The 14351-nt window shown below is 37.9% G+C and overlaps 1 protein-coding gene across 1 annotated transcript; it reads right to left on the bottom strand.

Moving 5' to 3' along the window:
- Positions 1–9320: 9320 nt before the first annotated feature.
- Positions 9321–13979, bottom strand: LOC115816348 (interferon-induced very large GTPase 1-like). Its single transcript, XM_030779304.1, has 2 exons — positions 13151–13979; positions 9321–12553 (listed from the first exon to the last, which is right to left on the bottom strand). Exons 1-2 carry the CDS (start codon positions 13977–13979, stop codon positions 9321–9323), a joined length of 4062 nt encoding a protein of 1353 aa, XP_030635164.1.
- Between the last annotated feature and the right edge of the window lie 372 nt (positions 13980–14351).

Genomic DNA, 14351 nt, shown 5'->3' with positions numbered 1-14351 from the left:
GTCTAATTATGTCTGAATATTAGTTTTGTGTGTGTGTGTGTGTGTGTGTGTGTGTGTGTGTGTATGTATGTATTCAAAGCATGCATGTATAGTATGTGTAAGTGTATCTCCATTACCATTTTGATTTTACCATGACTGGACACTCAGCTCTGTTGCTGCATTAGTATATTTCACTAAATACCTCACAGTCAAAAAATGTTATATATACAAATGTAGTGAGTGAGTGCTGTTGTATGCTTTCAAAACCCAATAAGATGTACATACATGTAGTTGTTTTGAACGTCATAATGAATTTCACTGAGGCAATCAGATTAGCCATTACTTACCTCTGTTACATCATTACTTTGTAGTGTAGTAGCGTCCTCTGGCTCGTCACCCATAGCTCTAGAAAGATAAAAATAAAAAAATAAAAAAAACACTGAGAAAAAACTCAGTCCTTTCCTCTTTCAGTTTTTGGGGTTTCCATCCACTGTCTGGCCTGGTACAACATTGCATAGGCACTGCATTTATGCATGTCATTTTGATTAACTGAACCATGCTAATGAAAAAACTTTGGTATTTGGGATCACAGTTTATTTCAAAATACAAAGCAAAACAAAGAATTTACATTACAAGTGCAGCAGCAAATTGGGAATGTTACAGTTCTAATGCCTAAACTAAGATACAGACTCAGCCTTTGAGAAGTTGAAACGTGTATTAGCACTGACTGATTCACTGTCAGCAGAACTGTAACAGTAAAGTCACATTTCATTCATGATGCACACACAATACGGTTTAGACATGCTAGTAACATTGCCTATAGGAACTGTTTATGCTTATCAAAAATTGAGTACAAACCTTTTTTGATGTGCACAGCAAACTGACACGATGATTCACTATATAACGTGGCTGAGCTGCATCCCATATATGAAACTGATGCTCTGTGCCTATGAAATATAGGTCTGTCATTAGTGCATAGAAAGTCCTCAAGTTCTTTAAGTTGAGGCAGGAACAACAATTGCCTTCACAGATGACTGCATTGTAAAAGAGACTGGTCTGTGATGAATTAACCTTTGCTACAAGTTTACTTGTTCAGACCAATGTATCTGGAAAAAAGCTACTCTTATTGATAAGTTTATCAGACGTTCAGTTACATCCTCAAAACCTATTTTGTTTTGCAGAGTAATTCATGTAACACAATACATGTAACTTATTTGCTGAAACTGAAAATAAAGAGTTAATCACATACACTCCTGTAGTATTTTACATGTGCAGTGTGCCAGGCTACAGGCCTGCCACTAAATGGCAGGATGACTTCTTCTAAGCTATCATTTGCAGGGGTGGGCAAATCCGGGCCTGGAGGGCCATGGTCCTGCTGTTTTTCTTGTCAACCAACTAAATACAGTCTCTGATTGGCTGAAGAGCATGCACACCTGTTTTTAAAGTGAAAATCAACAGGTAGCTAAGACGTGAAAACAAAAACCGGCAGGACACCGGCCTTCCAGGATCGGATTTGCCCACCCCTGATTTAAGGCATGGCAGCAGGACATGATATAATAGCTGGGAGTGTCAGTGTGTTGGGGGTCAAAAGAATAGTTTGGTTTTGGCGATACCCAAATGAGGATTGCCAACTGCTCCATGATATTTGATATTTAGCTTTTTTTTTTTTTTTTTACTTAAACGGGTGATTCACTCATAAATATTCCACGCATCTCAAAGTGCCAGACGCCTTATTTTCTAGATGCAATTTGTTTGTTACTACTAGCCTTAATTACTTTTTTGTTTGTTTGTTTTAAAAGGCGATATTTACGCAGGAGCGAGCCACTTCCCTGCTGCAGTACTACTGGTCCTAACTGCTGTCTGAATTGCGACCTTCTGATGTGTATCGTGATTCACTTTGTAGAAATAGTTGCGTATTAAAATGTGCTGTATAGAAGTGTAAGAAAGAAGTGTAAAAAGTCTACATCCACTTCTCTCATAAAGTAATCCACATATATTGAGGTGGACTGCATGTTTCAATGCACAGTTTGTGACTACAGCCGGGCTCGTGCTCACGTGCTCAAACTATCTATAAAGGCTGGGTGGCCTCTGTACTTGGTTTATGGGCTATCAAAACCTACTGACATTGATCTGCAGATTTTGGCTTAGATAAATTAATTTATTTCAAAATGAAAGACCATAGGATTGATCAAGACCTCTCAGATTCATTATTTAACTGAAGCTGCCCAGCGTTGAGTTTACTTTACTCTATGATAGGTGACGCCCAACCTCAAGGGGAAACTGCCTTTAGGAAGCCATAACAACCCACAAGTGAGCTAGGAACTTCAATTCAATGGACAAAAGTAGCTACTTAAACAAATACATATATATATATTTACAAATATATACTTACAATTTATATTTACATTTAATGTGAGCAACGATTATCTATCGGTAAGCGAAAAGTATTACCTAAAAGACATTTTATGTTTCATGCGAATCCGGCGCAACGAGGCAAGGGGTGGTTATGGATACGCGATTGCATAATCTGTAACATATTAAAACGAGCTATTTTCAGATTTATAGGCGTATCTTTTATTATTCGGAAACAGCATCACAAATATAATAGGTTGTGAAGAAGAGCATACTTTGACTTCCGTGTTTAAGCGAAACCTTACTCAACGTTTACGTTTCGTGCCGTGTTTTATACATACACTCCGAGAGTATTAGACTTGAATTTGAGTTGAGAAAGGATTCAAACATTAAACTGACGCGCCGCTGACGCGAAACATGAGCAATGTCCATTATTTTCACTCTCTTACCTGTCAAAACGGAATGCCAATTTTCTGGAGAGCTGGGAGTTGCATTCCTGGTGGGTTTAGTGAGGGAGCTCTTTTAAAGGAAACATATCGGAAGGATTTCGCTTTCCCCCTGGATCATGTATGAAACTGGAGGAAACAATGTCATCGGCTCCACAGGCGTTGTTTTTGTTTTGTTTCTCTGATCTCCCCAACAAGTCAGCGAATATACTGAATCACTAGTGTAGCATCATTGTGATTAGCCCTATTGCAAATATTTTTCTTGCCCCCCGCCCCAAACATAGTGCACGTTCGTGCGGACACTCACGCACGGACACACACACACACACACACACACAACCACTCCAAAGAACTGCAAAACAGAAAATTGCTACGTCACCACGGAGGGACTCACGATGAAACTCCAGCCCTTGATCAGCATGTTCACCGGTTTACCGGTTTACCAAAGCGCCAAATTCATCAACGCTAATCTAACAGACTACCCTGGACTCAAACCACCACAGTCTAATTTCTCCAACTATCAAACATCCGAAATAGCTTTAGCCAACCAACACTAACAGTATCAACACAAAGGCATCATACACAGTATGTCCATAAGCATAGAACAGATAGCCATCAGGAAAAGCACAGCAACTCATTATAGACGTGATGACACAATCACTTGCGTTTATAGAATTCATCATTCGGCATCCATGGCACAGCGACTAAATGTTTTCATAGACACAGATTACAGGTTCGCATTTTCCAGTTTATGAGAGGTAAGAAATTCATTGCTATAGATTTAAATCCTTGATCCCACTCCATAATAAAAAGAAACCTGTACTCACCCTTTAGAAGTTCATTCTGTGGGCCTTGCGCTCAGCAAAGTCATTGTAACAACATTCTCAAGTCCAAATTCCTGGCTTGGTAAACATATTATTTATGCCTATTTATGCTGCTAATTTACACTTGCTTCCTGCTAAGTGGTTGAATTGAAACGTTGAAAAAAAAAGAAAAGAAAAACATTTTACAAGTCTCCTGCATCCCATACAGGAATGTTTACCCAAATCCACATAAGAGATCTAGTTGAGAAGAGCATTTTCGGAGTCTGGCTTTTAGGGTTCACATGTTTCAACCCCACCCTACACACCATATTCTAAATGAATTCAAAAGTATTTTTCATTTGTTCATGCTAATCCAGATGATGAATATCTATAAGGCCAAATAGGTTTAGCATCAGCTGGAACATCACACATGACAAGGCTGCCTTCTGCTATAATAATAATTGAAAATATTTAAACAAGTACAAACTATTTAGATGTAGGCTGTGCTTACTTACGGTTAGCACTCCAACAGGAACCCTAGGTGAAATCCTCAGTAACAATTGAGTTCAGCAAACAGACATAATGTAATACAAGCCAGTACAATCATAAGAACAGTAGAAATTCCAGATCAGATCAGTTCAGGAAAATAGGGGAATAGGGGAATGTGCACATACAAAGCACTGTCTGAAGAATTGACTGCCATCACCACCAAGGAGAAAGGGAAAGCATTGCAGCACAAGGGGGAATATTACTTTGAGATTTTGAGTCTAATTCCACAAAAAAAGAAGAAAACAAAATAAAGGTACTGCCTCACACTGACACATGAAGATCACATTTAGACGCATACACGGAGCTGCAACACATGTTTATGTAGTCTGGTGGCCAGCACCAAAAAACTGACAAAGATGCCAATATAATATGAGAAAACCATCACATACATTTATGGGATAACAGCTATATAAACATACACCAACTGATATTAACATTATAGTAGTATATTTATGTTAAGAAAAACATTTTTAAAGACTAATTGCATGATGAAAGCTTGGACTAACGTAATCTCCCTTAGGCAATCAATGAAATGATTTGTTTAATCCTCCCCCTGGGAACCATATAAATAGTGTTTATTTCCACCTGCATTGTCTTTTTTGCAAAGATGAAACTCACAAGAGGGCATGAAACAAATAGCAGCAGAAATAGATTATGGTGAACTAACAATTTACTAAGTTTGTGAATTCAGCTTAGTAAACAAAGGGTTATGATGAATAAACTGTGTTCTTTGTTATTTTAAATGACATGTATATATGTGCTCTGAAATGATAAAATGGGTGAAAAATGCTTTAGTATAGCAGCCTGCATGTGTGGCTCACTACACAGCTGTCACAACTCTGTGTGTGTGTGTGTGTGTGTGTGTGTGTGTGTGTGTGTGTGTGTGTGTGTGTGTCTGTGTGTGTTCTTTGCTGTGTCTCTTGTTTCCTATTTTTTTCCCTCCTCCTCTTCTCCTGACAGGATGTTCTCCTCATTTCACTGATGGATCTAATCATGAGTTGCCTGTTGGGACTGATACAGATAAAGGTGGGAAGAAGAATAAACACCTGGAAGTTGAGATGCTGCTGTTGGACTCTGTTCTCTCACCGTCAGCCAGACCTGTCTGTTGAAGCAGTTTCCTATAGTTGCTGTGTAGGTGCTGTGGTTGTTGAGAGTGCGTTGCTCTTCAAGCTTTATTGTTGTTGTGGCCTTTTTACACAGTTGTCTAAAACCCTGTGACTGTTCAGAGCTCTGAAATCTGTTCGTAATGTATCATCAAAGAACTAGCAGATTTAGTAATAAGATACAGGCCTGAATGGTGCATAGGTACGATGAGGACCCACCCTTTTTGCCTTTACTTTAAGGCAAATGAAATGTATTCAGGGGTGGTAAGTAAAAAAGTTAAAATACTTATTTTATTGTAGATTGTAAATAAAATTTTGTAAATATTGTGAATAAAACTTATGTTTTTGTATCCAAATAGTATACTGCCAGATTTGTATGTTGACTAAGTGCAATTTTCACTTTCTCGCTGTCAGTGAAGAAATTTTAAGCCAGGTATGCCTACAATATGTTGAGATGAATGAAAAATTTGCAGTAGCCTTTTTATGCTCCGAACATTAATTGGTCTCTGTACATCTTTAGAACCTCTGCATTCCCTCAAGAGGGTGTGACTGTTGCATTGAGAGTTCATTTCAAATTGTGTTTAACAGTTCAATTTGTTGGATAGTCATTTGTAGCACGTAATGACATTATTGTTGAATGTTTGATGTAAATATTTTTATGTAAAGTTGTTTATGTGAATGCAATGTGTAATGTGGCCTGTTATATATGTCCGTTATATTCGATACATGAACAAGTAGTATGCTTATATACACCTATTATTCATTTCATAGTTGAATGTATTATTTTAATATATATATATATATATATATATATATATATGTGTGTGTGTGTGTGTGTGTGTGTGTGTGTGTGTGTATGTATATGTATGTATATATGTATATATATTAGCTGAACATATTTCTCTTCTTTTGAAGAAAAAAAAACAACCAAACAAAAAAAAAAAAAAAAAAAAAAAGTGTGAGTTTGCATGCTGAGAGATCAAACATTGGCTGTCACCACATTCTGAATTACGTGTATTTGTTTGTGTGTTATGTGTAACCAGCGTCTGCCGTTAAACATCAACAAAAAGTTATTGTTTCACTTTTGTGTTTTTTCTACTGAAACGCTCTTGCAGCAGAAGACTGAAATTCATTCATTTTCTAAGCCATTTATCCTAATTAGGGTCACAGGGGGTGCTGGAGCCTGTTCATTGGGCTAAAGGTGGGGAAACACCTGTATTGCAGGGCAGGCACACAGACAAACACATTCACACTTAGGGGCAATTTAGTATCTCCAATTCACCTGACTTACTTGTCTTTAGAGAAAATCCACGAAGTCACAGGGAAAACATGCAGATTCCACACAGAGGATCGAACCCAGGACCTTCTTGCTGTGAGGCGACAGTGCTACCCACTGTGCCACCGTCCTGCCCCAGACTGAAATTGCTGAGTTTTAAGTGCATTTTTAAATTACATAAGCATTGTTTTGGACATTGAAAGTGATTCCATGAAACACGACTATCAAGTACATCTAAATGTGAGTGCCACCAGACTTTGGTTTAACAGGCGAATGTTTCCCCCAGAAAAAATGAAATATTTGGCAGATTTCAATATGTAGGGGATAATGTACAGTAAACCGGTCATTATCACGAAAAAAAACCCCAACAGGGTGATGCAGGACCCCGGCGTGAAACGGTCTTGAATCCCCCTGAAGGAGTTTATTTCGCTATAATGACCTGCTCACTGTACATTATCCCACTGATTAAATGACTACTTCCTAAAGTAATCAATAATTTGACACAAAATATTGATTTAAAAATGAGTTTATTGCTTCCGCTAAAAAAATAGTTCCATAGCAACGGTCTGTTATACATAGCAGTGGTCTGCTAATCAGAAACAACAAACCATAGAATGCCTTAGTTGAACAGAATCGAGTATTCAACAAAGCCATGTAATAAAACACAATAAATGATCTTTTTTATCTTTCATGAAATTGTTTATTATAGCATATGAGCTTTTTCATGTCCTTCCATGCATTCTTTTCGTCAGAAGCATAAACATAAACATAAAGCATGATCACATATTCTTTTCTAATGTCTAGCTAGCAGTCAAGAAATTATTTAAGGAGAACTAACAACTGACTTCATTATAATATTATTACAAAGCAAACCCAATTAGGGTGTTATGCAACACACTGAACATCATTTAGAGTGTCATTCAGGACTTGTGTAATGTCTGTGTTTGGTGGAATTTTGTTTTGCGTGCCTTGGTATTTACTAATGTGCAGCTAAGGTTTTTTTTTTTTTGCTGATCACCTGTCATCAGTAAGAGCCGGTAAAAGTCTCTTTTGATCTATTTAATGGAAACACTGCAGTTCATGAATATGCAGGCTTAAAGAAATGCGGCAAGCTACATAACTGTTCATCCAAGTGACTGAACTTCGTGATTTTGTGATTTTTGAATCTGCTTTTGAGGACCACTGTATGTTACCTTTGCTCCCCAGGTAGAGGGACTCTTTGAATCTTGTGTGCTTGTTCGATTTCTGTCATATACATATGCAAACACGTGCATGGAACTTTCAGTGCTACTTTTCTTTGACCACAGTAGAGCTAATGAGTAATTTGCATACATTCGCTTTGAATAACATGATGGTGAACTCTATAATAACTCTATAATACCAAAGTCTGTAGGAGAGATGCCCCCCCCCCCCCCCCCCCCCCCATCACTTAAATTTAATGTAGTGTGTGTTGTTCCTTGTCATTCTACTGTGTTTTGTTGCTTTGTATTTAAGCTGCAGCTTATATAAGCTTCAGCAAATGTAATTGTATCCCGCTGCACTCTTTTCTGACTATGTCTGTGATTGAAGAACATGAGTATCAAAGATTAGTTTTATATTTGTTTTGGTTAGAGTAGCGGCAACTGTAATAACAGGGATAGCGAGGGTGGTGACGGTCATCAAAACAGTAGCAGTCATGAGTAGAACAGCATTAATATTGATAATTGTTTTATTCAATGCTAATGAATGAATGAATATTGCTGAAATATCATCAGATTTGACCAGCAACAGAAATATTGTGACCACAAACTGAGATGGTATTGGCAAATTCATAATAAGTTTAAAATGTTTGATTTTCATTAACTGAACATTAAATGATCCACAAAGGTAAATTAAAATACATGTAAATTCTACACTAACAGACTAACAGATTTCTTAATGCTGTTTTTAATAACTTAGTTCCTTAATGGTGTTTAAGATAAACAATCAACACATATGCTGTTACTTTTCACTAAAACAAAGGTTAGGATGGTTAGAGCAAATTATTAAAATTGTCCACAAAATTGCAACGAAAGTTTGACTTTTAAATGTTTACAGTTATAACAGTTAGTTTGCATTCCATGACATCTTTAAATATTAGCTATGATTGTGCTAAAATTTTCTAATTTTTCATTATTCTGTCATTTAAACAATGTTTAAACAAGTACCTATCTAGTATCATAAAATCCAGAGAAAGCGTCTAGAAGGCCCACCCTTTAAAACACTCACATAATTAATCCTTGCTTTATAAAGAAGAAAAAGCATGACTGTTGCATAGGATAACTTTTTTTCTCATGATAACATTACCACAAACATCATCTCAGGGAACGTTTACTTATAGACATAAAAAAAAATCTTCTTCAGCGTAAGGATATTCTTGGCATTAGATCTTTTAGATGAAAGATTAGATTAAATCTCTGTGATCACACAGACACACACACTGTGAGTAGTGAATTTGACCTCTGCATTTAACCCATCCTTACACACCAGTAGTGAGTAGTGGGCAACACACCTGTGCCCAGGGAGCAGTTGGGTGTTTAGTGCCTTGCTAAAGGGCACTTTAGCCATGGATGTTTTCCTACCTGCCCTGGGCATTGAACCGACCTTTCGGTCACAAGCCCACTTGTCTAACCTTTAGGCCATGAACCGCCCTCCTCAAATGTCAGCTCAAGTTTTTCTCTTTGGATAATACCACATTACAGTGTGTTAATAATGCAAAGACTTTTTTTGTTGTTCTTTTTTTTGCTTTGTTTTGGGGTTTTTTGCCGATGTGATGAGCAATTTATCATGTCATTCACTGTATATTCAGCTGTCTCAATGCATCTTGCTTTGTAATGTGTCTCCACCCCTTTGGAATTTCACCTGACCCTTCAAATTTTAATTGATAGAGGTCCTCAAGTTGTGACTGAAAAGTGCAGATGAACCACTTCCAGTAGTGCTGCTCACTGCCATCTGGTGTGATGTTCCATCTGTTATATGGGGGTCCAGCCTCTCTGTAGTCACTAAATGGAATCCACTTATTAGAGCCTGGAGGTTTGAATTCGTCATTAACTTTCATTTCAGTACAAAACTGCAAATAAAACTGTTCTGAAAATTTGAACAGTTGTGAGAACTCATGAAATAGACCACCAAGGGCCTGACAGCGATGCATCTGAACACTGTGATCAGAGTCATGGTTGGGGATAGTGTTGGTGCATACAGCCTTGCAGAATGGACACTGCTCCCAGCATCCACTCATCTGTTTGAACAATATGTCATCTGGCCTGTTCCTAAACTTAAAGAAAATTGGTCCAGCTTTGAAAATCTGGTCAAAGATATTTTTAATACTTTCTTTATTGGTGATTTCTCTGAATGATTCTTCAATGGACTTCTTCAGAAACTCAGTATCACTGATGTCTTCCTTCTCAATGTTCTTTAAATCCTTCCTTGAAATAGGTATATGTTTACAAAGTCTTGCACAGAATTCATCAAGCCACATAGAGGCATTTCCTTGATTCTCAGCAATCTTTGTTGATACGGAGCTACATTCTCTCAAAATTAGCTCTGCCAGCAATGACCACTCTGAATTGAACAGATACTCTACTTTTGTTCTGTTTCTGAGGTATTCCTGAACATGTTCAGTGATGAAGTCTTTGAAAAAACATTCCGGCTCCAAAATATAGTCCCGAAACATATCAAAATTTTCTTTCTCTGCAAGATATTTCAAAATGTGGTTCTCCAAATTTGACCTGTTCCCACTAAATGCAGAGTGGTTCGATTTCATGTCGTGCACTATACCAATGCTGACCTTGTCAATAACAGCTTCTGTCAGTACTGACTTGACATGGTTACCAAGGAAATCAGCAAAGATCTTAACTGATGCTGCTTCATTACAGAAGTTTCTGAACATCTTGAAGTAGCCATCCTGTTGACTATTGAAGTAAGTGAGTGGATCATTTGATTTCTTGAAATTTTCACTGAGTGATTTTAGACTCTTCACTGCTTTGCTGCAAGCATCAAAGGACACCTGAGCTTTGTATAGCCCTTTGAATTTTATTTCACACTCTGTCTCCAAGGAATTAATAACACTCTCAATTTTTTTCAGTAAACGATGAATAAAAGAATCATTTACATCAAACCCCTCCCTCTCTCTCTCTATGAGTATTTTGTTCACAGCCTCATGTACTTCTTGAGTGGTTTTTTTTCCAATCTCTAATAGTTTATCGCAATTCCAACCTGCCCAAAATCCGACAGTGTCTTTCAAACCAGTCCTAATGTGGTCTTTCACGTTAAATTGGAAATCATGCTGAATTATTCTGTCCCAATATTTCTTGAATTGTTCTTGCAAGATTTTTTCAGTGATTCCTTGCATATTAACAGGTTCTGCTTTTGGCTCCTTTGAGGACACTTCTATGGCCCATGTTGTCCATAGTTTGTTGAACTCTTCCCTAAGCTCCTCATCATTCTGTTGTTTTCCCTTTAAGTTAGCTGCCAGATTTTTGCTTTTTTGAAGAAGATCTGACACATATTCTTCTCTCTTTCTGTCCAACTCCAATCGGCATTTTTTACTTTTCAGTAAGGCACAACTTTTTGTGTGTGCTTCCTCTATTAGTTCATGTTTCAGTCCCTCAAGCCTTTTCTCAACATTATCTTTCCACTGAATAAGAATTTCAGGATGTTTTTCTTCTGTAAAATACTTGTCACTGTCTTCTTTGACTTCTCGGTAGACGCCACCTATACTGTTTTGAATCTCCTCTCCCATCTGCTTCATCTGTGTATCACCAATCTCACCACTGCAAATTTTGTAATGCAGACTGTTCTGTGTCTCCAACGCATGCTTTCTTAGTGTCCATGACCACTCCCCATACTGATCCTCCAATTTACTGTACACCATAACATGCAGAGAATTTCGGAAGTGAAAGACAAAGTTCTCTTCCATCAGTGCAGTCCACAAATCCTGGAGTCTCTGTCTAAATTCTGACAGGGTGGGGGGCTTCCACTTTGACTGCCATTTGGCAACATTCAAGAGTTTGGTTTTCAGCTCCTGAACATTTTGACTGTAAGACGGATTAGGCGGAGCCATTGGTGGATCTCCTTCAAAGAAATTTTTAATGTAAAACACTTGAGTTTCAACATCAAACTGTATTATATCACTGAAACCACTGACTTCTCTGTCCTCTGCCTCAGCTACTACTCTGGAGATTTCATCAAGTTTTGCTATCAACTGTCTTCTCCCCTCTTGGTTCTTGTCCGCTGCAGTTGTTTCTGAAACATTCTGATGAACAAAAAAGCATCTTGGTTTGACTTCTACAGATGTCATCCTCAAAAATGCCTGAAAGCATATTTGAAGAATATCCAGAATTTCAGAAGGATTTTCCCCCATGATGTTGATAAGCGTAACATCCCCTAAACCAACTACAAAGGTTGCCAATTCATTATCATGGCATAGGGTGGAGCTCTGGTTCATTTCAGTTGATCTCAGGCCCTCTGTGTCCAACACTAACACAAAATCAAAATGCAGCTGTTCTCTCAGTTTTTCTTCAACAGGGACTAGCTGCATTACTGCACCCGTTGTACAACGCCCTGCACTTACTGCCAACTGAAATCCAAACATTGTATTCAGGAGTGTAGACTTTCCAGAACTTTGTAGTCCGAGAACAGCAAGGACAAACACTTTTTTGTCCCCAAGTTTGCAAATAAGTTTGTCAAAGACAGCACTGATCCACTCCAGAGGAATATGATTCACATCTCCATCCATTAGTTCTAATGGGTATCCTGACAACAGCATTTCAGCCCCAATTTCAGGGAACCTGTTAATGTCAATGCCATGTATCATCTTTTCTTCTCCCATGGGCTGGAGAACTTCATATAACTGTGCTATTTCTCTCAGGATGTGTTGCACATTAAATGTGGCATGCTTGATGTTCTCAGTTATCTCTTTGAGGATGTTTTGAAGTTTTATTCCCCTTTCTTTATCTTTAGTTGTTGTATTTTGTCTGATTTCAGTCCATGTTTTGTGATATTGATCATTCAGATCAGAAAGAACATCTGTGAAGAGAAGGTCAAGACATTTTTCAAGCCAAGTTAATAAAGACAGACTTTGTTTTTCTTCCATTTCTTGCATTGAGTAGTGGAGGAAATGGTTAATAAAATTACTAGGGGACAAAGCTTTTTCCTTTTGCTCCTTGCGTATTATTTGCTTCTCCTTGGATATGTCAGCCAGCTGCTCTGCAATAGTTATCTGTCTTTTGCTCTGTAAGCGGTAGTACTCTTTGTCTTTTCTGCACCATTTGGTCCACAGTTCACCTTGCAGAGGTAGATATTTTCGCTTTAAGTTTAGCAGTTCTTTTGTATTCTGTGCTTTGCTTTCTTGTCCTCTCAAAATACTCAAGAGTTTTTCCGCTCTCTCTCTACCACTATATTCTTTTTCACGTTCTCTGCTCATTATAAAACCTCTCTCCCTTGCGTTGTCCATCTGATCCTCTAATGTTTGCATTTTACAGTCATTGTTGAGATATTGAGTCACTTTGGAGATTATTTCCTCTGTCAATTCAGCCTCATTTCTGTTCTTGGCTGCAACTTTTCTAGGATGTCTTGTAGATGAGTTGTGCTCAACATGAGAAAACAATGTAATAAAGGGAACACTTGACTTCTGTAGATGTTTTACCACTTTCTTCTCCTCCATCTCCAGTTCGTTCTCTGAGAGCAAAAGCACAATGACAGTGCTTATGTCCTGTATGAAGGCTAGCTGATTGGGATACATCTGAGCGTTTCCATGGAGATTGATGAAAGCCACACATGTCTCAAAAATATCATCTTTCCTTCCCCCTGGGCAGTACCAGAAAATCTCTGCCACTCCATCCAGAAGTGGTCTGTTTGTTGTGCTTCCACTGCAGTGTCGACTGAAAAAAACAGGATGTCTCTTCTTGCTGATGATGTTATTCATGATTTGAGACTTTGAATTTGAAGATGTCCCCAGTCTTATGAAGGATACAGTTGGTACTTTTGCACTGAATATGAAACGACTCATATATCTTTCAACACTCTTTCCATCAGACTCATGCTTTGTTTTCAATGTCTTTTTAATCTGCTGAAGGGCTGACAATGGAATTTCTATTTCCTCAGTACACAAGTCTGGCACAAGTAGAGGTAGAGCAAACTGACATGTGGAGAGTTTGGTAAAAATGCACTGTCGTGCTATATCATCAGAACAGTGGAAAACGGCCATGAAAATGTCCATGGGGTGAATGTGTTCATTGTTATCAGTTACATGACCAGTTTCATTATGAACATTTCCAAAATTGTAGAAGTCATCATCGTTATCATCACAACCAACTGAGTCATTTTCATTAGCCACCGTTGTTTTGTCCTGAACAGTTTTATCACACAGATATCTCACATTGCTGTCAAACATCATGAGTCTGTAGATGAACTGACGCCAAAGCTTGGTCTCTGCTGATGATTCATTAGACATTACTGACAAGCTGTTAACAAGCAGAAGATTAGTCAGTTTGAGTTTTTGAGGGTACAGATTCAAAAGTCCCAGTCTGTCAAATAGTTTTTCATATGTGTTGGATAATTTAGCCTTTAAATCAGGAGATTCTTGTTCCCATGACATTCTTCTTTCAGTCTGGTGTTGTGAAATCTTTGATGTTTCAGCTCCAGTCATTGGAATGCTTTTCTCAATTATGACATTTTCATCAGATTTCGATTTCTTGTCTTCTTTAATATCTCCCTCGGTAATGTTTTTCAAAACCTGTTCAAACTGTTCCCAGTTCTGATTATGAGAGAAACCTTCAGCTGCAGAACTGAGTTCAGGCAACATATCTGTTTTCATTTGTGACTT

The sequence above is a fragment of the Chanos chanos genome, chromosome 7 (assembly GCF_902362185.1).
Source record: "Chanos chanos chromosome 7, fChaCha1.1, whole genome shotgun sequence".
In the NCBI taxonomy this organism is placed as follows: domain Eukaryota; kingdom Metazoa; phylum Chordata; class Actinopteri; order Gonorynchiformes; family Chanidae; genus Chanos; species Chanos chanos.
Note: the sequence above shows the minus strand (reverse complement) of the source record. Positions and strands in the feature narration are given on the sequence as shown.

Bases quoted from the DNA above. Each gene is read 5' to 3' on its own strand.
- LOC115816348 (XM_030779304.1), bottom strand. From the start codon at position 13,979: ATGTCTAATGAATCATCAGCAGAGACCAAGCTTTGGCGTCAGTTCATC. The intron at 12,554-13,150 runs GTGTTCCCTTTA...TTCTCTTCACAG, and splicing joins AAAACATCTACAGAAGTCAA to ATGTTCTTTCTGATCTGAAT.